Source organism: Anopheles funestus, chromosome 2RL (assembly GCF_943734845.2).
Source record: "Anopheles funestus chromosome 2RL, idAnoFuneDA-416_04, whole genome shotgun sequence".
Taxonomy (NCBI): domain Eukaryota; kingdom Metazoa; phylum Arthropoda; class Insecta; order Diptera; family Culicidae; genus Anopheles; species Anopheles funestus.
The window spans coordinates 25,609,501-25,635,792 of NC_064598.1; the positions used below are offsets into that span (position 1 = coordinate 25,609,501).

Below are 26,292 nucleotides of genomic sequence, written 5' to 3' on the forward strand. Positions count from 1 at the left end.
TTGAGCTATCCATTGAATCTTAGCTCATGTTTGTTATTAATTTGACGAGACTGATCGTTAGTGTAGATAAGATAGGAGATGATGTAAGAAAACCATTTCGTCTCTTTCCATTCGTTTAAATTTTTCATTCTTAAAAGCGATTTCACTTTCACTTGCTCTATTTTTTCTGATTGATCGTAATAAGAAGATATATTTTTCTGATGATCCAATCGATCGTACGTGTAAAAGGAAAAGAACGATAATCTCTTGTTATTTGAAGTGATAAAGCTGACAAGGTTTTTGGAAGCTTTCGCCACAACTAACGGAGATTTCAACGATGGAGAAGATACCGCAAAGGATTCGTTTATCTTCATTCATCATTTCTTACGGATCCGACCAATCTGTTCGATGTTTTGTGTTAGTGTTTTTTACTTCTCAGAACTAAAATAATAGTCTGATCCAGTTAGCGACATATGAGCTAAGACTCTCATGAGTTATCTCATCTATAGTTAATTAAAGCCAGGTCGGAATTTACTAGCCTTTCGGTAGTAACTTAACTGTGTGAGAATTTGAGCTACTGTACGATCACTTTCTTATTATGTTTAAAACAAAATTGTTACATTTTAGCTTACTTGTATGATGATTATGTTCGTTTCCCTTTGCTCGGTAGTACAGTGGTTTCATTATAAAAAGGTATGCTAAACGGAGAGGGAGGGAGCATACCCATTACCCCGATTGAATAAGAAATGCCATCCATGTTTTCGAAGAAGCTCGCTACGTTTCATGTTTCCGGTCAAAGCAGCTGAAAAGTGTGTAAATAAGGTTAGAATATAAACTAGTCGAATGGGACATTTGTAACGTATAATAATAAAAGAAAGAAAACAAATCAAAAACGCATATTTTGGAAGCATTTTATTGGGTTCTAATAAAAAAGAAAAGAAAAACAAACAAATACAGTACAAGTAGCGTAAAGCAACGTGTAACCGTATGCAATGTTTGAAGCAGTAGAACACTTTAAAATTACCATTAAAACACAAACACAATTTCCCGACGTACAAAACAGGACTTTGGAACAGTGGGAAAATGTATAATTACATAAAACCAAAATTGAAATCAAACACTAAAATCAAGACTAATCTGCACACATCGGCTAATCAGCTAGTGTAAAGCCCTGTTTCTCGCTTATACTTCATCAGTCAAATAATATGTTTAAATATTGTGTGTTTTTTCCTTGATCAAATCTGTCACAAATATTACACAAAAGCAGCAAACTTATGAAATAAAATTTTGGTCTTCAAACGAGTGACAAATGTTTCAGGATATGAGGAATCTTAGTTTCGTTGTTTTAAAAGTAAACATTATTTTTAAACAAAACAGCATTTAGGATTCGCGATTTGACAAAAATACAGTGCGTGGGTGTGATTTTTTTAAATTTTTGGTTTACATTTCATTTTCCTTTTTGTTTTCTTCCTAACATTGTGGCAAAACTTGTTTCTCTGAGATCCGGTATTAAAGCGCGCTTTGTATGACTTGTAAGTGGAACAAAATTACGATATGGATGGGTCGCTGCATTAAGCTGCTGTGTACTATTCTTACACGCTAATTGATTTTACTTTTTGACCATTTTTTTCTGCTAGCGCGACAACACAGTTTGATGTAACCGTCCGCTAAGAGATAGGAAACGAAACAGAACTGTGCTGAAGATGCTTATATGTTAAAAGATTAAATAAACTTACGCTAAACAGTTCGAATTATTGATTCGTTTTTAGTAAATTGTAGGCTATGAAATCTTTTAGCAACAAACCAAAATGAATGAGAAAATATTCCACTTGTTGTATGTAGGATCGGTTCGGCCATATTTGCATAACGGTTACATCGAGTTGTTAGTCTAATCCGCAGTTCCAGAAATTGGATGAGTAAGAAAATATAACAAAAATCAAACCTTATTGAAATCAATAAACCTAACAATTGTAATGAAATCGATTGTGCTTCTCGTTGTTGATGTTAATTTCTTATAGTATTTTTTGTTTTAATCAGACTATTGGTACGTTGAGGACATTTCTTTGATTAGGTTCTATTAGAACTTAGGTTTTAGTCGTTGTTGTGTGTTTGTGTGTACGTCTACAATAAGTATTCTGATAAAATCAATAAACAGATGTTAACTTCATTCTTCTTTGAGAAATTATACCTTTCCAACTGATTTGTGGAGAAGTTGACCTTTCGTGCTAATATCTACTTATGTTAAGGTCTAGTTGTTGTTAGTTTCCCATTTTGTTTGATTCTATTTCGATCGCCACTAGCTGTTCTGTCGATATTCTTTGAGTTACTTACTGGTAATGAGCCGGATAATTGATGGATGGCCTTATCGGTCGAAATTTGAATCTTAAGACGTACATTACAAACTATAAAACCGGTTCAAACAAACTTTTAGGCATAAAACAGTACATAAAACCGATTTTTGGTGAGACTTGTCGTTCACGTCACACCGACTGATTACCATTACCGAGCGTGGCGGCCGCAGTTGATGAATGCCGTTTGAAAAAGGCGCACGGCTATCAGTAAGTTTCAACTTCCGCTATCAGTCCGCACGAGCCGGGGCAACGGGAACAGGAAGTTTATCACCGATCCCTAAGGAAAGGCCTATTATGCGTTCAATGATCATATCGAAAAGGAGTGATCTCGTGACACTAAATAGCTACAAACAAATAAACAAATTCAAAGACAAACAGTAAGTTTGTCTTGCGCAAAAAGTTTCCTAATTAGTAGTAATAGTCTTTCCAAAACAATTAATTACCCTAAATATGGATTTGATGGGTCATTCCGGTAGTGTATGTGATAAAACGGCGCCGGTTTCACACGACAGGGCAGGACATCAAATCCCATACCGTAAACTTCCGTAGCAAGAACTGACTATCCGGCTACGTGGTCAACAAGTCAAACAAGTCTAGTAAACCAGAAATGGCCGGCCTAATCTCTAAGATCGTTAAGCCAAGAGTGAGATGGATTCGATAGGATTCATTTTGTTCTGCATTGCCCAAAGGTAGTGACGATTTTGCAGTCCTGCGGGACTAAGCGAACATTTCTGAATTTATACACATGCGAGCATGGGGCCCTTGCGGCCACTTAGTCCGTTTGCCGTTAAACCCGCCACTGACCACACCAACATCAATCTTAGATCAATAATTTTAATCGTTTGATTAATGATTTAATTTCCTAACGCTTAAACGTTGTATCTGATCGATTATGGTACATGATCTACCATACAAATCCATATTTAGGTAGGTTAATAATTGTTGAAGCAGCTTAAATTATCTCAAAACCTTCAAATGAAGCAAATTAAAAATCAATTAAAAAAATACACGCAAAATAAAGTGAAAAAAAAACGTGAAGAAAAAGAAAACTTTGTGCGATTCTGTATAATCCTGCAGTGTTCCGGAACCCATCCAGTAGAAGCAGGATAGTGTGACGATAGTGAGCGCCTTTTAACATGGTTTGCATTCTTTCAATCTGAGCAAGGTGATATGATTTTAGAGGCGAAGACTGTAACACACCAAACTGTGCGCAAACGAGCCACGAAACGATCGTCTCTTTGCGCCCGATCGGGTATCACACTCTTTACCCGTCGGTTGGTTCTCCCCTTTGGGGCGAAGAGAAAAAAAACAAGAGTCTCGTTGGGAATGGGAACGTATGCCGGTTACGAAACGTAGCCGTCGTACACGTCCATTCCCCAACGCCAGGCCTAGTGAAGCCATTCGAGGAAGTTATACTGTACCACCATCGGGAACACCATCGAGAACAGAATACCGGTAAAGATGCCGGTAATGAGCATTGCGGCCGCATACATGCCCGCCGTCATTGCGTACTGTGGTTCGACTGATTGCGGTGCGTACATCATGCCGAGCGAGCTGAAGTAACCGGACGTGAAGGCCATCACGATCGCGATACCCCAGTACACCCAGTCGTGATCGATGTAGACGGGCAGGACGCGCGAAATGTTGAGCGGCTGATAGTTGCAGAAGAGGAACAGCGGCAGAAAGGCTGCCCGCAATAGTACGGGCCATACCAGGTACTTGGGCTTGGGCCAGGTTACCCAGGACGTCAGCAGGCTACCGAGCATGGCGCACACGTTGAACGTTAGGAAGCAGCAGATACTCACGAACAGATCGTCCTCGATGATGAAGTTGCTGTCCGTACGTTTGATGTCGGAATGCACCGCCGGGAAGACGGCTAGCGTGATGAAAAATACGAAAAACACGTTGAACAGCTGTGGGAACGCTTGCTTAAAGATGGTCCAGTACGGTGGCCGGGCGCCCACATTCGCACGCTGGTTCGATTCGATTTCCTTCTCCTTGAGCAGCTCATGGTAGCGGTAAAATTTCTAAAAGGAAAAAAAAACACATTTACAACACACAAAAACACATGAGGAAGATACCGACTGCTGGGAACACACTTACATTCAATGGTAACGCAAAATACGTGTCGAAACATAGCAGCAGCACAAACATTGCCGTAATGAAGTAGTAAATTGCTGCCGTCCTTACGGAGGAGGCAAACTGTGAGCTGAGGATTGAGATGATCGACGCAAACGTGCCACTAATGTTCGATCCGAGCACGACTGCGCCCGTATACTTGAATGGAAGCTTCGCGGCCATACCGTACACGGTGTTTTGATAAATTCCACCCGCCACTAGAACATGGTAGAACATGCAATTAGTAAGAGTCGTAACAACGGATCGATATTGTATGTGAAGAAGCAAAGAACGGGAACGCACTGTTCAATATCACCACCGTCGTCATCGTGATCCAGAAGAATGCTCCGGGCCATTCGGAAGAGTTAATCATTGCTAGCACTACCGTTACGACGAAGACGATCACTTCTATCAGAATGCTGTAAACGATCCGTTTCGTGAGATTGCCACTGTAATTAAAAATCATAAATTAAATAATGTTAAACCGTGGCGTTCGGCTTCTTTTTGTTTCTTCTAGCCATCTTACCCAAGGTTCATGAAAATGTTAAGCCAATTAAACAGCAGATTTGGAACTTGGGAAGCGAATCCAACGTACGCTAGAAAGTACGTTCCATACTCTAACTCGACGCCTGTATAGTTTTGACTTAGCTTATAATCTACAAAATACTAATGAGAAGAGAAAAGAAAATGACATTATTAGTAGCTTACTCTTACTCTCAATTTCCATTTATCGATGGCAAACACTTACTGATTTGGCAGTGATGAACATGTTCCATGGCATCAGCGTACCGATACCGTGGATCATCAGTGTGAGAAAGACGAGGCGCAGTTTGTCTCGCGGTGGATTCAGTTCCATCTTGGCCCGCTCCATTGTCATCCCTGGAAGCAGGTTCCATCGCGTTAGCAGATAGTAGAATGTGAAAATCATTTTGCTTTTCCCAACAACAACAAAATTAAAATTGTTTAACAATTAAACGTTCCAAACGTGTCGGCGTATCGCGTGTCTGCTGTTGTTCGTGCATTAACGTGATGGGTAAAGAACCGGTAACTAAAATGACCTCCGCACTACGGCAACGACACTTGTCAACTGGTCAGAGCAAAGAGCGTACAGTGGCACACAAGGCACATCACTCGGGTTTCGGAGAGTTTAAAACACCACCAAACACGATTCGATAGAGCTTGTCCAAAGTATGAACTAGCTTTGTTTGGAACACTTTTTTGTCCTTCTTAAACAGGACAAATTCCGTTCCCAGCTTTAAATATCCAAACGCCAAACGGGATACACTTTTCCCAAACAAACGTATCATCCGATCAAGCTGGACGATGCTACCGGAATGAATGATCGTACGCGTTCGAAGCGAACAAACGATTCCCGAAGGATTGCGGGCGCGTTTCGAAACCGGACAGGGCCAGGAAAAACGCGCACAAAGCTGAACGAGAAAAGGTAGAGACGCAAAATTATAGTCCTCGTTGTATTTCTTGGCTTCGCATGAATCTTCCCGTGTTCGAGTGGAATGCGTAGCGCAGAAAGACACAACATGAAATTGCATGTTGAACCTGCATCATCTTCTTGGTTCTTCTGTTCCACGTCTAGATGCAATTCGCGTTTTTGCTTTGCTTCGATTAAATTCCTGCACGGGTGAGGTTTTGTGCGCTGCAGGGAAAATTCGAGGAAATTATGTCTGCCAGGTGAAGAATCCACCCAGAGAAAGAGAGACATGGTTTAAACATTCGATTAGAATGTTTTTTGTTTAATAAAAATAATTTTTTTAAATTAATTTGCAGAAGTCCAAGTGTTACATAAATTTGAATTTAATTTTTAAAAACCTCTTCTAAGTTCTACTACAAAAAACTGAATATTTTCAAGTACGTTATCGATTACAGTAAGCAAATGTTAAAAACTAAAGCACAACATTAGTAACTTTTCTTTTCTCCATTCAACACACAATCGATAAGTTTGATCGATCGATTAAATATCTTTCGGTAAAATTAAACTTCAACAGGTACGATAAATTAAACGGCGCGCAGGTAGTTGTGCCTCGAAACAAAATAAGGAAAAACAAGGACATAACACACACTGCACGGCATGGTACAGCAGCGAAGAAATATCGAAAAGGAAAGAAACGAATAAAGCATCGAAAAAATGAGGAAACGAAATTTTTAAAAATTTACATTATTTATGTGAAACCAAAAAAGGACCATTTAATAAATCTTTTAGAAAAGATTAATATTAAATATCATTACTTTTTAAACCTCTACTGCGCGATCCAACACATTGTAGTGGTAAGCGCTACTCGGGGCATGTTTTGTGATAAGGAAAATTTAAAATAAAATTGTGTCAACTGTGTGTTTGGCCTTACGCACACGCACTACAACCGCGCCAGTTCAACCAACAAAGTGCAGAGGAACCATGGAATGTGTCGTAGTAGTAAGGCACAAATTGGCAACATTCTTTCGGTTTCTTTGGGTTCTTCTTTTTGAACCGTGTTTTTTTGGCTATACAGACTTTAAACCCATTGTGAGACACCACCAGAGACCAATAAATTATTACTTCCAATCGAGCAATAATTCACACACACATACACACACGCAATCTACCCCACGGTGGACTATTTAATTTGTCCAGATAGGCATTAACACACAGCAAAAAACTGCAAGTTGGTGGTAGCGGTGGTACGGCTTTTGCTGACGGTTGTACAATTTTGTGCGCTTAAGCTGACATTTAATGCGAAAGCAAAAAAGGTATAAAACATTGCATTCCAAAATGGAGCAACAACAGAAAAAAAACACACACACACCGGGTCCCGTGAAGGCACAATCAGTTGGGGGTGTGTGTATGTTTTTTTTTCTTTCGACACGAATGGTTTGCTGGATTTCTTTACGTAAATTAAGCTTCAGAAAACACACAGCCGGTCCTAAATCATATCTGCCTTTTGTGGACGTGAGGTTCAGAGGGAAGACAACAGCAACCAACAACACTTACCCCTGAAGTTGAGCTCATCATTCGGTAGATTGTGCTCTTCCCAGGCCGGCGTAAGCCGCACCGGTTCCATCTTTTCCAGGAAGGGATCTTTTTCTGTCTCATTGTGGGGCGCTGTTGTTGCTGAAATGGAGAAGAAAATAACGTTTATAAAGCACTTTATTTATAAGATTTCGATGGAATTTTATTTATATTTGCAATCAAGATTAGCAAAAAATCCCTCCATCAATCATCTGCCGAATCAATGAAAAATCATGCAAATTAAAACTAACCCCTAGCTAAGAGTTCTCACCCCTTGATAACGGGATGGTGATAATGGTTTAACAATAAACCGCATTTGTTCTACATTCAATCAAACCCTTTCTGTTGCATAATGGAAAAGACAATGAGGCATTAATCATGGTAATGACACAATACCGGAAGGTTAATCCGATTGGCATGTGTTGAACTGATTTCTTTTTGCTTTTTCCAAACATTCATCCCTTGTCTGAACGTTGTTGTGATCATTTCGTACTGTTTAAAAAACAACAATAACTTATTTATTAAAACGGAAGATAGTTGGCTGCTTACTGTTATTGAATGCGAACCATTTTCAACCGTCGTTTATTGGCTACTTCCCACCAGTATGCGGATAATTGCATACTTCCCGACATGTCCCATACAATCAACACTTGTACGCCAGAGGCCCGATCATCATTCCCGAACCATCGTTCAAGTGCAACGTCGTACCAGCAGTCGGGTACAAATCACGATCACTCGGGTTGCATAAAGAAATCTCAGGCACGTTTAATCTGTACTGACGGGGACGATAAATAACTCTCATCATTCGCTAGCCGCGAATTCGTTACTTCACACGTTGATCATACTGTGCTTCGTCGATCCGAATGGAACCGTTTCTTGGTCGAATGCATCGCGTACCGTCGTTTCCGAAATGAAAAACAAAAACCCTGACGTGTTTGTCCTCCTGCTCCCACCGCGGTTGATGATACACGCGTGATGAATGACTAGAATAAAAGTTACGAGATCTATTTTTATCGCCGCACACATCAAATCGTGTGCCGGCCACCCTTATGTCCTGGGTCATCTTGTTTTCTCCTTCCGCCGATCGTGAGTTTGCCCCACCAAATTGTGTACGAATTTCTCGCAAACGTTGATTTCTTGGATGGATGGATGGATGGATGGATGGACAATAGATCAATTGGGGCAGGAATGCGTAGATGGCAATCCCTGGCAAAGCCACCATGTATGCGAAGCGAAAAAATTTCTTTTGATCTAGTCAACCAGTGACGATCGGTCGAAGCAGCAGGTCTCGATCGGAAGTTCTAGCGGCATACTCACGCGCGCTCACCAACAAGTTCAATCAATTTATTAGCCAATTATGTTGAGAGAAGCAGACAGGCAAGGCGGGTTAAAAAAAGCAAAATAAATTCATAACAAGGTACACATGTAGACGATAAGAAATGATGGCGAGTCACTTAGATCAATCAATCTTCTGAAGAGAGAGCGCGAAAGAATGCAACACATACACACGCGTATGTAGCGCAACTTCTTTACTTCGACCTTTTTGCCGATCGGCACGGTACGGAAGACCGGCTTTTGATAATGGAAGCGCAGGGATCCGACCGATACTACACTATCATTTGTACGAAAATATGCCATGTATAAAGCAAAACCAAATGGTAATCTTATTCATGCATAATAAAACGGGCGTAATAGTAATTTCCGCTCATCATCGAGGTGAACGAGATTTAGAACCTTGTCTGACCTCTTCTAATAAGTTTTTTTTAATTGGCTTGATACCATTAACAACGCTAATGATAAGATTAATTATTCTTTGTAAGAGATAATTTCCAGTCTGGCTTAAGTCGCAAAATCAGTAGTACAAAACAGCAAAGCGACGCTTAGTACACGGATCAAAAATAGAATTAATGATGCGATCCACTACATCCACTACACCACGTGTGGCACATAAAGTTTTTGGAATTATTTTCCCGCCAAACAATAACTAGATTTGCGCCCGCCGGAACGGGCCCAGTCACAGTTAAATTTAGCGCATTAGCATGTTTAGATGTACGTCACATTCGCAACAGTACAACAACGGGACAGAACTGACCATGCTAAAAATCGTGCCACCCCATTTAACCAAACAAACCCCGTTTTGTTTACCGACGAAAGAAAATCTTTCTGCCGCCCGGCGCTAAATGAAGCAAATGATGCTTCACATATACTCACCACCGCTTCGGCTGCTAACGACGCTAATGTTGCCTCCATTGATCCGGCCACCGGCACCGCTGCCGGATAAAAGGTTTTGACTATCATACGATGCCATCGTGCCGGTAAAGATCGTTCGGTGATAAACCGTTTCGTTTGTTGGTGCTGCTTGCTGGCTAACGGCTTTTCTCTACCTTCACATATCCATCCACAAAACACGCGTGGTCGATCCTTTAACCGATTGTCCACTTTGCTGTTGCCATTCAAGCGCACGTTTGCAGCATAGAACGATTTACCATCCAGCGATCGACTCGGTTAATAAAACGCTACCAACTTTAAGACACCGTAGTTCCGTGAGTATATCTGCATCGAACTGCCGTTCCGTTGCGTACTGGTGTCGTACCCGGTATTATGCAAGATATGCTTGTTTGCGTTGCTGTTAAACCATTCCGTATTCAATTACAGGTGCTCGGTGCATAAATGTGCTTCGATAGCATACATTCTGCTGTTGGGAACTGGCTATGAAAAAAAAAACTGACTCGCTGTGAAAAAGGCTGTAAACAGGCCGTTCTCTTTACACTTTAGCACAAAACCACAGATTTGCCTTTGCTGGTCTAGTTTTGCCACGCGAAACACCGCTCCGAACCGTACCGTTGCCGACTGAATCTGTAATGAAACGAAGAATGAACGATCGAATTAATGAACGGTGGAAAATCGGGCGAGATAAAATCAGTGACGTCGAAAGTGGCTGATAAGGTTGTTGAAGAAGTCACTACTATCTAGTGTCTCAATCAATTGTTATGAATATGTTCTTCTTCTCCCCTTTTTTCCATTCCTATTCCGACACTCAGATTGGCCCATTGTGGGCCACGTAGAAACAGTGGGTTGGCTATACGTTTTTTTTTCACGATTGCGAGGAGGGACGGTCTTGTCTTATCAACTGCTTGGTGCATCGATACTTTGGTGCTTAACGATCGGGCAATGGGAAGCGCCAAAGTCTACTGCTATTACACCCCACCGAAAGCGAACCATATATTCCATATTGGTTCATTATTGAACAACGAAAGCGGGGCGCCTGCCGAAATCGTAACCGAAAGTAGCAAGGTTACCGATAACCAATTGATAATGTTGGAAAACAATGGAAAATGGTTCTATCAACATGCTGATATGGAAGTGTACAGTGGACAGAAAGATGCCGTAGTATGTACACATAGTGCGGAGCGGAATTTACATTATATAATACATTTAGGTAATTCAAGAACGACTCAAAAACGATTCTCACAGGTTCGTTAACGAATTCTAATAACATACAAAGATGGGCTAAATATGAGCAATTCATTTTACGGATCATACATTTCGATGTAAATACGGAGTCGTGCCTTCGTTGCCGGCAGTCATAACAACGTGACGATCATTGCAATTGCATTTTAATGCGCTTAATCGATCGCGTCTAGAAGCATTAACCTTTCTGATCACCTCACAAGAAAGCGCCGGCATTCGCATCAAGTAAGCTGGGATTGTTTGATGTGCTGTTTTTGCATGTTTTGTTTGCATTATTACGATCGAATGCAACGCCTGCTTAGATGTGTATTTGGCGCGAATAGCATCACGCTGGTACCGGATCCATGGATACAGGGTAAACGCGTGTACCGATTGTTTACACAAGCTGCAGGCCGTAATGTAATGTTTGCTTCCACGTGATAAACTTGTTGGACATGGGATAACCCATTGTGCAACGCAGACGAACTAATGTAACGTCATTTCTTCAACTATTATTCTTCTAACTACTTCTGATCTAGTGTGTTGCATAATCTAGATGTGTGTGAATAAACCGAGTTGTGTGACGAGTAGAAAAGTACTCTCTGCGTGCTGATTCTTTAACGTTAATTCTAACAGGTTATGGGCCCAGCGCACACCGCTTTATCTACTGTAAATCCTTTTGCTGTCGAAAATGGAGGGAAGCCGATTCAACATAACAAAGCTGAATAACAGCAATTACAACAGTTGGCGTTTTAAGGTGGAGTTGTTACTCGTCCGTGAGGAGCTTTGGCGCTTCGTAGAACCGGGTGTCAAACCGGATAGCGAATTGCAGGCTACATGGGACGCTGGTGTTCTAAAATCCAGGGCGACAATCGGTTTGCTGATAGAGGACAACCAACACGGGTTAATTCGTGCTTCGAGGACGGCACGTGAGGCTTGGTTGTCGCTACAGAACCATCATCGCAAAACAACTCTAACCTCAAAAGTTTCACTTCTAAAAAGGATTTGTGATAAGCGATACTCGGATGGCGAAGATATGGTCGAACACATATTCAAAATGGAAGATTTGTTCGAGCAGCTGCGAGATGCTGGACAGGAGTTGCCAGAAAACCTCAGGGTCGCGATGATTCTGCGGAGCCTGCCAAACTCCTTCGCCACACTCTCCACCGCATTGGAGGCTCGCGGAGACGACGATCTCACAATGGAGCTCGTGAAGAGTAAGCTGATCGATGAGGCCGATAAGCAACGCGAGGTAACAACGGATTCCGTGCTGGAGGTTGGCATCGGACGACATAGCAAGCAGAGGAAGCCGATCGTGTGTTACCATTGCAACAAGACGGGCCACAAGAAGCCGAATTGTCCACAATTGGTTCGAGCGTCTGATAGAAGCAGCAGCCGTGGCAAACCACAGAAAAAGGACGACAGTGTATCATTCGCGTTTGCAGGGGTAAGTGAAACGGATGATAAAAGCAAAATTTGGGTTGTAGATTCTGGTGCATCCAGCCACACCGTTGCAGACCGGGATTGTTTCAGAGAATTAAGAAGCAGTGATGTAAAATCGGTGAGGCTGGCAGATGGAAAACAGGCTCCAGTAATAGGCAAGGGTACCGCGATGGTAAACCTATGCAACGAAAATGGAGAGCCCAGGGAGGTTAAATTAAGCGACGCTTTATACACACCAAGTTTAACTCTCAACCTGCTGTCGGTGTCGCAAATTATCCAGAAAGGTGCTACAGTGACATTTGATGATCGAATAGGATGTCGAATCACGGTGGGAAAAGAGACCGTTGCCTGTGCACATCCAGTTAACGGCCTATATGTTCTGAAGCAACCCTGCAGGGCCGTGTTAGCGACTCAAAGCCACCACAACATAGACTGTGAGCACGTATGGCACAAAAGATTCGGGCACCGTGAGATGAGAGCAATTGACCGTCTGGCCAGAGAAAACCTTGTCACCGGATACAAAATGGTACACTGCGGCGTTGATGAACCCTGTGAATGCTGCATGAAATGTAAAAGCGTGCGTACTCCTTTTCCGAAGGAATCTCTATCATCGACGAAGGCTCCGATGGATCTAGTACACACAGATATCTGTGGGCCTGTAGAAACACCTTCCGTAACCGGATATCGATACTTTATGACTGTGATCGACGATTATTCTCGGTATTGTGTCCTTTATTTCCTAAAGCACAAATCAGACGTTGCTGGAAAAATCGAGGAGTACGTATCGATGGTAAAGAATATTTTCGGTCGCAACCCGAAAATCATCCGATCGGATCAAGGAGGAGAATACCGTGGACACAAACTGAAAGAATTTTATAAACGTCACGGCATACAGGCGCAATATACCGCAGGATACAGTCCTCAGCAAAACGGAGTGGCAGAACGGAAGAACCGTTATCTCGTCGAAATGGTGAGATGTTTACTTGCTGATGCTAATATGCACCAATGGTACTGGGCGGAGGCTCTAAACACCGCCGTCTACCTCCAAAATATTTTACCTACAAAAGCAGTAAAGCGGTCACCATTCGAGTTGTGGCATGGTGTTAAGCCAAATGTCAAGCACCTCAAGGTATTCGGTTGCAGCGCCTGGGTACATATACCGAAAGAAAAGCGTAACAAACTCTCCTCTACCGCAAAACGACTCACGTTCGTGGGATACTCACCAGATCATAAAGCATACAGATTTGTTGACCAGGAAACGCGACAGATTATTGTTAGCCGGGATGTTCGTTTTGTCGAAAATTCTCATTTTAGCGCTAACAGAATCAGACCAACGTCTTCAATGAAAGCCATCGAGGAGGAGATCGAATACGAATCCACGTTGAAGCAACCTTCATGTCATCTAGAAGAAAACAGCGATGACGAGGATGAATCGTTCGATTCGGCGAACAGTGAAAACGATGAAGACTCAGCATCCTGTAGCAACGACAACGTGGACACTGGAATTGGTCCTAGAAGATCTGATCGAGTTACTAAAGGAGTCCCACCGGAGCGGTATATCGAGGTATCGGGATTGACAAAGCATGACGCAAGCGAGCCCCGAAGTTACTCGGAAGCAATACAGCATGCAGAAAAGGATGCTTGGCAGTCAGCCATGGAAGACGAAATAAATTCGTTAAATGAAAACCAGACGTGGGAGTTAGTACCGCTACCCGCGGGAAAGAAAGTAGTCGGCTGTAAATGGACCTACAAGCGAAAGGAAAACGAAAATGGTCAAGTGGTACGGTACAAGGCGAGATTGGTCGCACAAGGATTCTCCCAACAGTTCGGCACAGATTATGATGAAGTTTTTGCCCCCGTGGCGAAACAAACCACTTTTCGGACTTTGCTGTCGATAGCATCTCGGAAGGGTATGGTGGTTAAACATCTGGACATAAAGAGTGCGTACTTGTATGGAGATCTGGACGAAGAAGTATATATGAAGCAGCCTCCAGGGTTCCAGTCGGATGAAAATCTAGTGTGCCGACTTAAACAGAGCCTGTACGGTTTAAAACAATCTGCACGGGTCTGGAATAAAAAGATCGACGGAGTGTTCAAGAAGATGGGGTTCCAACCTGGCCTGGCAGATTCGTGTTTATACGTAAAGGACGAGGAAGGCGAAAGGAGCTTCATATTGATCTACGTGGACGACATGGTGGTGTTTTGCAAATCCGAAATAGAATTCAATAACATTAGCACTGTGTTAAAAGAACAGTTTAAGCTGTCCAACCTGGGAGATTTGCGGCAATTTCTAGGCATCCATATAGAGAAAGTAGACGGGCACTACGTACTTAACCAGAAGAGTTATATCGAAAAGATAGTTGGCAGATTCGGACACGAGGATGCAAACCCATCAAAGATTCCGCTCGATCCCTGCTACCTAAAGCAAAAGGAGGAGAAAGTTATGGAAACCAATACATCGTACCGGTCATTGGTAGGAAGTTTGCTTTACGTATCGGTGAACACGCGACCGGACATCAGTGTTAGTACATCCATACTGTGTAGAAAGGTGTCTATGCCAACAAACCGTGACTGGACGGAAGCTAAACGAGTGCTACGGTATCTGAAAGGTACTAAAGATTTTCGTCTGCACCTGGGCAGCGGAGCAGGAAAGCTAGAATGCTTTGCGGATGCTGATTGGGCAGGCAACGAAATCGACAGAAAGTCCAACTCTGGATTTCTGATTAAATACGGCGGAGGTTTGATTTCATGGGCTACTAGAAAGCAGACCTGCGTGTCTTTATCATCAACGGAAGCAGAATTCGTGGCCCTATCGACGTGCTGCCAGGAGCTGATGTGGATCAGAAGATTATTGCATGACTTGGGAGAAGCAGATCCAGGAACCGTCGTCATCTGGGAAGACAACCAGTCTTGCATTAAGATGGTTGAGTCTGATCGCATCGACAATCGATCGAAGCATATTGATACCAAGCATGCATACACTAAAGATCTGCGAAAAAGGGGTATAATTGATCTCCTTTATTTGCCAACAGATGAAATGCAAGCCGATATGATGACCAAGCCGTTGGAGCGCATCAAACTCGAGAAACATCGTGAAGCTATCGGCGTCAGGAAGTAAACTCGTCTTCGTTGAGGAGGAGTGTTGGACATGGGATAACCCATTGTGCAACGCAGACGAACTAATGTAACGTCATTTCTTCAACTATTATTCTTCTAACTACTTCTGATCTAGTGTGTTGCATAATCTAGATGTGTGTGAATAAACCGAGTTGTGTGACGAGTAGAAAAGTACTCTCTGCGTGCTGATTCTTTAACGTTAATTCTAACAAAACTTCACCCGATTCGATTGCGTTCTATTCGTAAGTACACACATGATTCATAAAAATTATCCATGCACATCCACGAAATTCTAAACCCTAGGGTGTTCCTTCTTCCAAACTGTTGCTGCAACCCGCCTAATCAATGACACAACAAATGCATTCATTGCTTGAGCAATTCCGGTATGTTATCATTCTCTTATCGTAGTAGATAAGAATGCGTTGCACAATATACACGTGGGCAAGCGTCCAACACGAGGGCGTTTTGATTGTACTTCCTGGAACGCACTTGGTCAGTTGGCACTGTGGATCTGTTGAGCATTCGCACCGGAAACAGCACATGTCAAAATCACTCCGCTGTGACAACAGAGAAGACCCATTGGATAAGAATCGATTTTCGGACGAAATTTTCTAGGACCTATTTTTAGAAGAGCACATTTTCACCACGCGAAGAGCGCGGATTGTCGATCCGATGCGGCCTCGCTTGGTAATCTATTTCACATCCATCAGTCATGAAAGCCGTCGACCTGCTTAGCTGTTTTACTGTCCGCTTGTTTGTCTTGTGATGCCGTATGCAGGACTTTCCATTTGATCACTCATAAGCACTTCATTATTCGGTATGAACAGTCGACAGAATGTTAGATAAAACATTCGATTCTCACGCCGTTTCTGTTGTTTCTGTTGCACCATCGATCCAACAAACCGAATAGGGAGAGACCGAACAGTTCCACTTGCTTTTGAGGTTTTTGTTACGCTGCCTAAAATCGATACCAGCAAGATGCGGTGTTTGGTGCGCTGAAAGAATTTTGAGTTTAACTTACCTTCTCAAACAAAACCGTTAGCGGATGGTTAATTATGTGCCGATTCAGGAACACCAACTTAGCGGTGTTTCCCCCGTTCACGTGATGGCCAGTGACGGTAGCGGCAATTCCGGCTCAACGCAGTATCCGTATTGAACGTTGCTGGTGTTGTTGCAAGTAAAGACGACTTCTTCTTCCTCTTTGTTGAGTTTGCGTCCATCAACGTTTAGTGCTGTTTACACGGTACGACGATAAAGTGTGGAAAAATAAAAACTGGGAAAATCTAGCTGGTTCAAAACGAATAATTAAAAAAAAATGAACCTGTACCTACGTTGAACCTGTAATTGTTGTTTCATTTTCACAGATGATTTTTCACAACAAAAATTGAAACGAAGTTTTTGAGACCGAGATTAAGTTATGTCGATTAGGAAATTTATACTCTTTTGTGAGACCTTTATGATAGTATTGATCACATTTAGCTTAAACAAACAAACAACAAGAGAACAAAAAGAGGATTATCCTTTTTCTGCATACTTTCCACGTTTTCTGCTCAATTTTCTCAATATTATCGAACGGTTAATTGACGATCAAAGGTAATGTCAGTTGAAATGAGTTTGTTGCTTGGGTTGCTGGGTTGTAAACCACTGACATTACGGAAAGCTTTTCATAGACATAAACAAATCGAACCACCGCACAAGCCGCCGAAAACAAAAGTTGTGTCTATTGAAAATAGTAAAAAAAATCCAAAAATTGCAATGGTCAGTAGTAAAACACAGCTTGCAGAGCTGCAGGAATATTTCAAAGGACACAACAAAAGCAGAGAAGCATCGAAGGCACATACGGCAAAGGTGCATTCGGTTGGTTGGAACTGCGATGGACGTCGCTTGGCTTCCGGCTCGTTCGACAAAACGGTGGCCGTGTTTACGCTTGATCGCGATCGTTTGGTAACAATTGCACTACTGTCGAGCCGACACAAGAGGAGTTGTTAAACTTTCACGCTTTAATTTACTTTGCAGAACAAGGAAAGCACCTACCGCGGCCATACCGGCTCGGTTGATCAGCTGTGTTGGCATGCATCGATGCCGGATTTGCTAAGCACAGCTAGCGGAGATAAAACCGTACGAATATGGGACGTACGGGTGGGAAAATGTGCCACCTTCATAAATACGAAAGGCGAAAATATTAACATAACTTGGTCACCGGATGGACACACGATAGCGGTCGGCAATAAGGAGGATTTGGTCACGTTCATCGATACGCGTACGCACAAGATCCGTGCCGAGGAACAGTTTAGCTTCGAGGTGAATGAAATTGCCTGGAGCAATGGTAGTGATTTGTTTTTCCTGACCAACGGACAGGGTTGTGTGCACATCCTGAACTACCCGAACCTGGAGCTCCAGCAAGTGCTGAAAGCGCACCCTAGCACCTGCATCTGTATCGAGTTCGATCCGACGGGAAAATATTTTGCCACTGGTTCTGCCGATGCACTGGTTTCGCTGTGGGATGCCGAAGAGTTGGCCTGTTTGAGGGTGTTTTCCAGGCTCGATTGGCCGGTGCGTACGATTTCCTTCAGCCACGATGGTAAACTGTTGGCTTCGGCGAGTGAAGATTTGATAATCGACATAGGTGACACGGAAACGGGAGAGAAGGTGGCGGACATTTCGGTCGATGCGGCCACGTTCACCGTTGCCTGGCACCCGAAGCAATACATTTTAGCGTACGCCTGCGACGACAAGGATACGAACGATCGGCGAAGGGATGCCGGTAGTTTGAAAGTGTGGGGATTTTCAGAGTAAGTTAGTAGTAGAAGTGAGAAAATATACACCTGTATCATCATAAACTGCTCGTAGTGATTAAATTTGTCGGTAAAGTAATGTGAGTCACAACCGCTTATCGATTTTTGTCCTATTGTGTTCATTTGTTTAATTAAACTATACCTTAACAGTCATTAGAAATGATTCTTTTAGGCCCAAGTTTCTTCCTGATACCGATTCGCTTGAATCATTTCCTCTATGAATTGTGCATCACCGATTGCTTCGGTTAAGGCTTCCTTAACCGCTTGGGGCATATTTTTGGAACTACCCGACACCAGCACATAACCACCTTGCTCTACCAGCAGCTTTTTTAAAAGCACACCCTGCTTTGCGATAAGATGCTGTACATAAATCTTTTCCGGTTGATCACGGGAAAAGGCACAAAATAGTTGCAGCATACCGTTCTGTTCCATCCGCTTGAGATCTTCCTCGCAGTGAAAGTCGGCGGTAGAGCTACGGCAACCGAAAAATAGTACCAACGGTGCAGAAGTGGGCATTTCCGAGTGTTCCCTTTCCTGGAGTATACCACGGAATGGTGCTAAACCCGTTCCTGGCCCAATCATTACGAGTGGAATTTTCTGTGTGCCATAATGAAAGAAAAAAACGACATAAGTAAACAGCAGTAGTTAATCCTCGTGAATGCAACTTACATTATCTGTCGGCAGCTGGAATGTACTCTTTCGTACCCATGCATTTACTACATGGCCCGACGTCAATCGTTTCAACCAGTTTGAACATAAACCGCGCCTGGGAACACTTAGCTTGGTTCGGTATTCAATAATAGCGACGAGAATTTGTAATTTTCCACTTTCCACTGCGGAGGCAATCGAAAATGCTCTCGGCTTTATCGGTTGGAACAGTTCGAAAAGCGCTTCTAGCGTCAGACAGGTTGTGGCGTGTGGGAAATCTTGTAGCACCTCCAGTATCGTCCGTCTCGGCCGGTTGGCGTAGGAAAACAGATCTTCCTGCCCTTCGTAACGGCTGAACTCGATCAGTTTTTCCCGTTCTAACTCGTTGGTGCAATTTTTTGCCAATACCGCAAAAGCCCTCGCACGTGGTATGGCCGTTAAATCCCAGTATTGTTCCGCAATGGCAAGCAAGGGCAGAGGTTTTTGAAGAATTGATGGTACGGGCATTTCTGTAAAGGATTTAAAACTTTATTAATGTAAATTATCTATTGAAAGCCTATAAATAATGTAAATTTATTAAATTATTCCGTTGCTTTTGTCATCCACGCGTTTGGAATAAGTTTGTTATGTCGACATCGCTTGTGTTCACAACACAACTAAGAACAGACACATCGCGACAAGTCGACAAAGTATCGAATCGCACCGCTTAACAATTTGTTGACATATGACTGAAAGCAACGTGCATTTGTTTGTATATTTTCCACCAAGAACGCACCGCTGCTGTTTGTGAACGATTTGTGGCTAAAATACACCGAAAGCAACTATAATGCTCCGTCGACAAGCGCGTCTACGTAGAGAATATCTCTATCGGAAGGCAGTTGAAAGCAAACATAAAATCGTGCAGGATAAAAAGGAACGAATCAAACGATCACTCGAGGAACACGTACCGATTCATGGCGACCTCAAGAAGGATGCACTAGCGCTACAGGAGAAGCTCAAATGGACCGACGAGGGTCCGAAACGTGCCGCGGAAATTAGTGGCGTAAGTGGTGGAGCAAATACGGCCGATTCCAAAGACGACGAGTATCGGTACGCTGGCTGTGAGGATCCGAAGATCATGATCACGACATCACGCGACCCATCTTCCCGGCTGCAACAGTTCGTCAAGGAATTGAGACTCATCTTTCCCAATGCGCAACGAATGAACCGTGGTACCTTCGAAATGAAACAGCTCGTACACGCCTGCCGGGCAAACAATGTGACTGATTTCATTGTGGTGCACGAACATGGCGGCGTGCCGGATAATCTCATTATCTGCCATTTGCCGTACGGTCCGACGGCAAGCTTCAACATATCTGGAATTGTAATGCGCCACGACATTCCAGGTATTGGTGCGATGAGCGAACAGAAACCGCACCTAATCTTTCACAACTTCAAGACGAAGCTGGCCGAACGGACGATGTCCATCCTGCGATATCTGTTCCCGGTGCCGAAGGAAGACTCGAAGCGCGTCATGACATTCGCAAACCATGACGATTTCATTAGCTTTCGGCACCATACATATAGTACGGTGGATAAGCAGCTGGTACTGACGGAGTGTGGACCACGGTTTCAGCTGAAGCTTTATCAAATCAAACTGGGAACACTGGACGAACTGGATGCGGCAGATACGGAATGGGTTTATCGACCGTACATGAATACGGCGGCAAAGAGACGCTTCCTCTCGGATGATGATGGTTGGCAGGAGGACAATCTCGTGCAAGAATAAACCGCTAAGGCACGATTGTTCATATGTGTATGGTGTAATAAAGAAGACAAATATTGTCGATAAAATTGTATGTGCCGATCTGTTCATGCTTCTTATCAACTTTTGTAAACAGAAGGAAAAAGAGGTGCAGCGTTTGATTGCAAAGTTGCATCACTAATCCCTGCCCATTCATCATCGTTATCTTATTTTACTCTGCTTGGACAACAAGATATATAATAGGAAAATCAGTAATTCCCATTGTGCAGTTGTACAACATTGTAAGAACATAATGAGAAACGTGATTCGCATAGATCCACTTACCTGAATCAATGGCTTTCACATGAACAAACGTATCCCTTTCAAGGTGAATACCATGCTGGTTAAACAGTTCGAACAGCTGATCAATGCTGTCGCTAGAATTGTGCGGTCTAACATAAAGCACATCGCCCGAACTCCAAGGAACTGCCTTTTTCTCGAACGTTATCATCCGCACGTCCTGGAAGTGGTCCGCAGCGGTGGTGCGTCGATTTTCTACAACTACAGTTTGAAATCCGTTCGGCATTGTTATGTCGGCGTACAGATCGATCACATCTGTTTGCTGTTGGTCCGCTTTGACTATTTCCACGTTCCATCGGAACTCTCGAGGACTTTCTGGAAGCTTGTGCGTACCGACTGGCAGCGGTACCGTGCTTCCCAGCTCTTCCCACAGCTGATTGATCCAGGGCAAAAAGACGGCCCCATACCCCAGATCGTGCTGATCGTCACAGAGACCGACTGGCAGTAGGGCAGTTCCGCCTAGCTGTAGCAAACGTTTGTGCAGCTTCTTCGCTACGTAATTAAACTTCGGGTAGCGCGAATCACCGAGCCCGAGAACGGCAAAGTGCACCTGTTGAAGCGAATCGGTGGGAAGGCTTTTGCGCAACAGAAACTTCCAGAACCGCTTCATATTGTCGGGTTCTTCGCCCTGACCGTAGGTGGAGCAGACACACACTACGAATCGTTCTCCGATCAGTTCCGACACGTCGTACTCATCCATCGGTAGTACGTTCCCCCGGAATAAGTACATCTTCGATTCGCGCCATATCTGCTCGGCCAAATCCTGTGCCGTACCGGACTGGCTTCCGTACAGGATTGTAAGTTTACGTTCCATCATCGTTGCGTGCCTTGTTTCCACTTTACCTAAAAACAATACACCAGTTCCACTGGAACACTGCTGTTCTTTGTTTCGTTTTCTGTCCGATTCGGGGCACTGTTTATATAGGACATTGTGCTCAATAGCAAACTTATTATCAGCTGATCGTGTTTGACAGATAATTTCCGCCCGCAGAGCGGTGTTTAGCGTTTGGGGCGAAAATGAGGCGAAATGGTAGGCGACATTTATCTTTAAAAAACAACAATTTGTTGATGCCGTTGGATGGTGCTATCAGTGTTAAATTATTTCAACAGTCGGAGGTATTTATAAATCCGGTCGGAGTCATCGAACAACAGGTATTCTTACCATTATTTTCAACTAACAACACCAGCTCTATAGCCTTCTGATCAATTCAGTAGAGTTGTGCGTCCTAACATAAAGCCATATCGCCCTCCAAGGAATTGCCTTTTCTCCGTTTTCTACCATTACCGTTTGAAATCCGTTCGGCATTGCTATCCCGGTGTACAGATTGATCGCATTTGTTTTAGAGATGAGAATAACAACTCTTTTTAGTGAGTCAACTCATAGTTAATGAGTCCTTATTAGGAGTCAGCTCGCTTAACGACTCATTTCAGAGTCATAAAAAACCTCGGCATAAATCTCCTAAGGCCTTACCTTTTTTTTTGGGAAATGTAACAAAAATTTTTAAATTGATTTATTTTAAAGCGACTTTGTTGAAGTTTCCTAAGGCTCATTTTTGCGCCAAGTTTTGGCTATAAGTCGGTCGGTATCCAACGGATCGCCAATCTTTAACCTGTGGTCGATAGATGGCACCAATGGCTACATTTTCTTCTTGGACGGCCATGCCCTTAGATATCCGTGCCAGAAGTTATTCGAGGAACCAAGTTCCTTACCCTGTTTGAGAAAATGTAAAATTTTCCTCATTTTTGAGCAATGTAGCAAAAATTTTAAATGTGATATATTAAAATGCGAATTTGTTGCAATAAGTTTCTTTTCACTCAAATAATGCTTTAAATTAAAAAAAGTAGAAAAAATCGGAAAAAAATTTAAAAAAAATTTTCAACTCGAAAATTTCATAAGGCTTACCCCTTACGATTTTTTTGGGAAATTTTGCAAAAAAAATTAAATTGTTTTATTTTAATGCCAATGGGTTGCAATGAGTTTCTTTTCACTCGAATAATGCTTGAAATAAAAAAAAGAGTGAAAAATAATAAAAAAATCAAAAAATTTAAAAAACAATGAAAATTTTCCTCATTTTTGCACCAAGTTTTGCCTATAACTCGGTCGGTATCCAACGAATCGCCAATCTTTAGCCTGTGGTCGATAGATGGCACCAACGGCTACATTTTCTTCTTGGACAGCCATGCTCTTAGATGTATGTGCCACAAGTTATTCGAGGAACCAAGTTCCTTTTCCTGTTTGATAAAATGTAATATTTTCCTCATTTTTCTGCAATTCAGCAAAATTTTTAATTGTGATATATTTTATTGCGAATTTGTTGCAATAAGTTTCTTTTCACTCATATAATGGTTTAAATTAAAAAAAGAATAAAAAATCTGAAAAAAATTTCAAAAAAATTTTTCACTCGAAAATTTCATAAGGCTTACCCCTTACGTTTTTTTTGAGAAATTTTGCAAAAAAAATTAAATTGATTCATTTTAATGCGAATTGATTCAAATAAGTTTCTTTTCACTCAAATAATACTTTAAATTAAAAAAAGAATAAAAAACCAAAAAAAATAAAAAAATATAAAAATTAGAAAAATTCATAAGACTCATTTTTGCACCAAATTTTGCCTATAACTCGGTCGGTATCCAACGAATCGCCAATCTTTAACCTGTGGTCGATAGATGGCACCAATGGCTACATTTTCTTCTTGGACAGCCATGCCCTTAGATGTATGTGCCACAAGTTATTCGAGGAACCAAGTTCCTTACCCTGTTTGAGAAAATGTAAAATTTTCCTCATTTTTGAACAATGTAGCAAAAATTTTAAATGTGATATATTTTGATGGGAATTTGTTGCAATAAGTTTCTTTTCACTTAAATAGTGCTTTAAATTAAAAAAAGAATAAAAAATCAGAAAAAAATTTCAAAAAAATTTTCCACTCGAAAATTTCATAAGGCTTACCCCTTACGATTTTTTTGGGAAATTTTGCAAAAAAAATTAAATTGTTTTATTTTAATGCCAATGGGTTGCAATGAGTTTCTTTTCACTCGAATAATGCTTGAAATAAAAAAAAGAGTGAAAAAAAATAAAAAAATCAAAAAATTGAAAAAAAATGAAAATTTTCCTCATTTTTGCACCAAATTTTGCCTATAACTCGGTCGGTATCCAACGAATCGCCAATCTTTAACCTGTGGTCGATAGATGGCACCAATGGCTACATTTTCTTCTTGGACAGCCATGCCCTTAGATGTATGTGCCACAAGTTATTCGAGGAACCAAGTTCCTTACCCTGTTTGAGAAAATGTAAAATTTTCCTCATTTTTGAACAATGTAGCAAAAATTTTAAATGTGATATATTTTGATGGGAATTTGTTGCAATAAGTTTCTTTTCACTTAAATAGTGCTTTAAATTAAAAAAAGAATAAAAAATCAGAAAAAAATTTCAAAAAAATTTTCCACTCGAAAATTTCATAAGGCTTACCCCTTACGATTTTTTTGGGAAATTTTGCAAAAAAAATTAAATTGTTTTATTTTAATGCCAATGGGTTGCAATGAGTTTCTTTTCACTCGAATAATGCTTGAAATAAAAAAAAGAGTGAAAAATAATAAAAAAATCAAAAAATTAAAACAAAAATGAAAATTTTCCTCATTTTTGCACAAAGTTTTGCCTATAACTCGGTCGGTATCCAACGAATCGCCAATCTTTAGCCTGTGGTCGATAGATGGCATCAATGGCTACATTTTCTTCTTGGACAGCTATGCCCTTAGGTGTCTTTGCCAGAAGTTATTCAAGGAACCAAGTTCCTTACCCTGTTTGAGAAAATGTAAAATTTTCCTCATTTTTGAGCAATGTAGCAAAAATTTTAAATGTGATATATTTTGATGGGAATTTGTTGCAATAAGTTTCTTTTCACACAAATAATGCTCTAAATTAAAAAAAGAATAAAAAATCTGAAAAAAATTTCAAAAAAAATTTCCACTCGAAAATTTCGTAAGGCTTACCCCTTACGATTTTTTTGGGAAATTTTGCAAAAAAAATTAAATTGTTTTATTTTAATGCCAATGGGTTGCAATGAGTTTCTTTTCACTCGAATAATGCTTGAAATAAAAAAAAGAATGAAAAATAATAAAAAAATCAAAAAATTAAAAAAAAAATGAAAATTTTCCTCATTTTTGCACCAAATTTTGCCTATAACTCAGTCGGTATCCAACGAATCGCCAATCTTTAACCTGTGGTCGATAGATGGCATTAATGGCTACATTTTCTTCTTGGACGGCCATGCCCTCAGATGTACGTGCAAGAAGTTATTCGAGAAACCAAGTTCCTTACCCTGTTTGAGAAAATGTAAAATTTTCCTCATTTTTGCATCAAGTTTTGGCTATCACTAAGTCTGTATCCAACGGATCGCCAATCTTTAGGCTGTGGTCGATAGATGGCACCAACGGCTACATTTTCTTCTTGGACAGCCATGCCCTTAGATGTATGTGCCAGAAGTTATTCGAGGAACCAAGTTCCTTACCCTGTTTGAGAAAATGTAAAATTTTCCTCATTTTTGAACAATGTAGCAAAAATTTTAAATGTGATATATTTTGATGGGAATTTGTTGCAATAAGTTTCTTTTCACTTAAATAGTGCTTTAAATTAAAAAAAGAATAAAAAATCAGAAAAAAATTTCAAAAAAATTTTCCACTCGAAAATTTCATAAGGCTTACCCCTTACGATTTTTTTGGGAAATTTTGCAAAAAAAATTAAATTGTTTTATTTTAATGCCAATGGGTTGCAATGAGTTTCTTTTCACTCGAATAATGCTTGAAATAAAAAAAAGAGTGAAAAATAATAAAAAAATCAAAAAATTGAAAAAACAATGAAAATCTTCCTCATTTTTGCACCAAATTTTGCCTATAACTCGGTCGGTATCCAACGAATCGCCAATCTTTAGCCTGTGGTCGATAGATGGCACCAATGGCTACATTTTCTTCTTGGACGGCCATGCCCTCAGATGTACGTGCCAGAAGTTATTCGAGAAACCAAGTTCCTTACCCTGTTTGAGAAAATGTAAAATTTTCCTCATTTTTGCATCAAGTTTTGGCTATCACTAAGTCGGTATCCAACGGATCGCCAATCTTTAACCTGTGGTCAATAGATGACACCAATGGCTACATTTTCTTCTTGGACAGCCATGCCCTTAGATGTATGTGCCACAAGTTATTCGAGGAACCAAGTTCCTTACCCTGTTTGAGAAAATGTAAAATTTTCCTCATTTTTGAACAATGTAGCAAAAATTTTAAATGTGATATATTTTGATGGGAATTTGTTGCAA

The 26,292-nt window shown here is 41.3% G+C and overlaps 3 protein-coding genes across 4 annotated transcripts; 2 read left to right on the top strand and 1 right to left on the bottom strand.

Moving 5' to 3' along the window:
* Positions 1-876: 876 nt before the first annotated feature.
* LOC125760947 (NADPH-dependent diflavin oxidoreductase 1) lies at positions 877-21,970 on the bottom strand. 2 transcript variants are annotated; one of them, XM_049421568.1, is made up of 9 exons: positions 20,971-21,970; positions 18,924-19,411; positions 18,560-18,851; positions 7,432-7,518; positions 5,197-5,327; positions 4,975-5,114; positions 4,752-4,897; positions 4,434-4,666; positions 877-4,357 (listed from the first exon to the last, which is right to left on the bottom strand). In XM_049421568.1, the coding sequence occupies exons 1-9, from the start codon at positions 21,800-21,802 to the stop codon at positions 3,719-3,721; spliced, it is 2,988 nt and encodes a 995-aa protein (XP_049277525.1). In that variant the 5' UTR covers positions 21,803-21,970; the 3' UTR covers positions 877-3,718. The 2 variants fall into 2 exon arrangements, with proteins under 2 accessions (XP_049277525.1, XP_049277524.1); XM_049421567.1 differs by lacking the exons at positions 18,560-18,851; positions 18,924-19,411; positions 20,971-21,970 and adding exons at positions 9,661-10,305; positions 16,481-16,651 and having other exon boundaries at positions 7,432-7,551.
* LOC125760952 (THO complex subunit 3) lies at positions 17,078-18,414 on the top strand. Its single transcript, XM_049421588.1, has 2 exons — positions 17,078-17,403; positions 17,476-18,414. The coding sequence occupies exons 1-2, from the start codon at positions 17,215-17,217 to the stop codon at positions 18,253-18,255; spliced, it is 969 nt and encodes a 322-aa protein (XP_049277545.1). The 5' UTR covers positions 17,078-17,214; the 3' UTR covers positions 18,256-18,414.
* On the top strand, positions 19,647-20,740 carry LOC125760955 (U3 small nucleolar ribonucleoprotein protein IMP4). Its single transcript, XM_049421598.1, has one exon. It carries the CDS (start codon positions 19,729-19,731, stop codon positions 20,668-20,670), a length of 942 nt encoding a protein of 313 aa, XP_049277555.1. The 5' UTR covers positions 19,647-19,728; the 3' UTR covers positions 20,671-20,740.
* Positions 21,971-26,292: the final 4,322 nt, after the last annotated feature.

What these genes read in the sequence shown, in the direction of transcription:
- LOC125760955 (XM_049421598.1), top strand. Translation starts at nt 19,729, where the DNA reads ATGCTCCGTCGACAAGCGCGTCTACGTAGAGAATATCTCTATCGGAAG.
- LOC125760952 (XM_049421588.1), top strand. Translation starts at nt 17,215, where the DNA reads ATGGTCAGTAGTAAAACACAGCTTGCAGAGCTGCAGGAATATTTCAAA. An exon ending in CGCTTGATCGCGATCGTTTG is followed by an intron (nt 17,404 to 17,475) that starts GTAACAATTGCA and finishes TTTACTTTGCAG; the next exon opens with AACAAGGAAAGCACCTACCG.
- LOC125760947 (XM_049421568.1), bottom strand. Translation starts at nt 21,802, where the DNA reads ATGATGGAACGTAAACTTACAATCCTGTACGGAAGCCAGTCCGGTACG. An exon ending in TGTTCATCACTGCCAAATCA is followed by an intron (nt 5,115 to 5,196) that starts GTAAGTGTTTGC and finishes TCTTCTCATTAG; the next exon opens with TATTTTGTAGATTATAAGCT. An exon ending in GACGGTGGTGATATTGAACA is followed by an intron (nt 4,667 to 4,751) that starts GTGCGTTCCCGT and finishes ACCATGTTCTAG; the next exon opens with TGGCGGGTGGAATTTATCAA.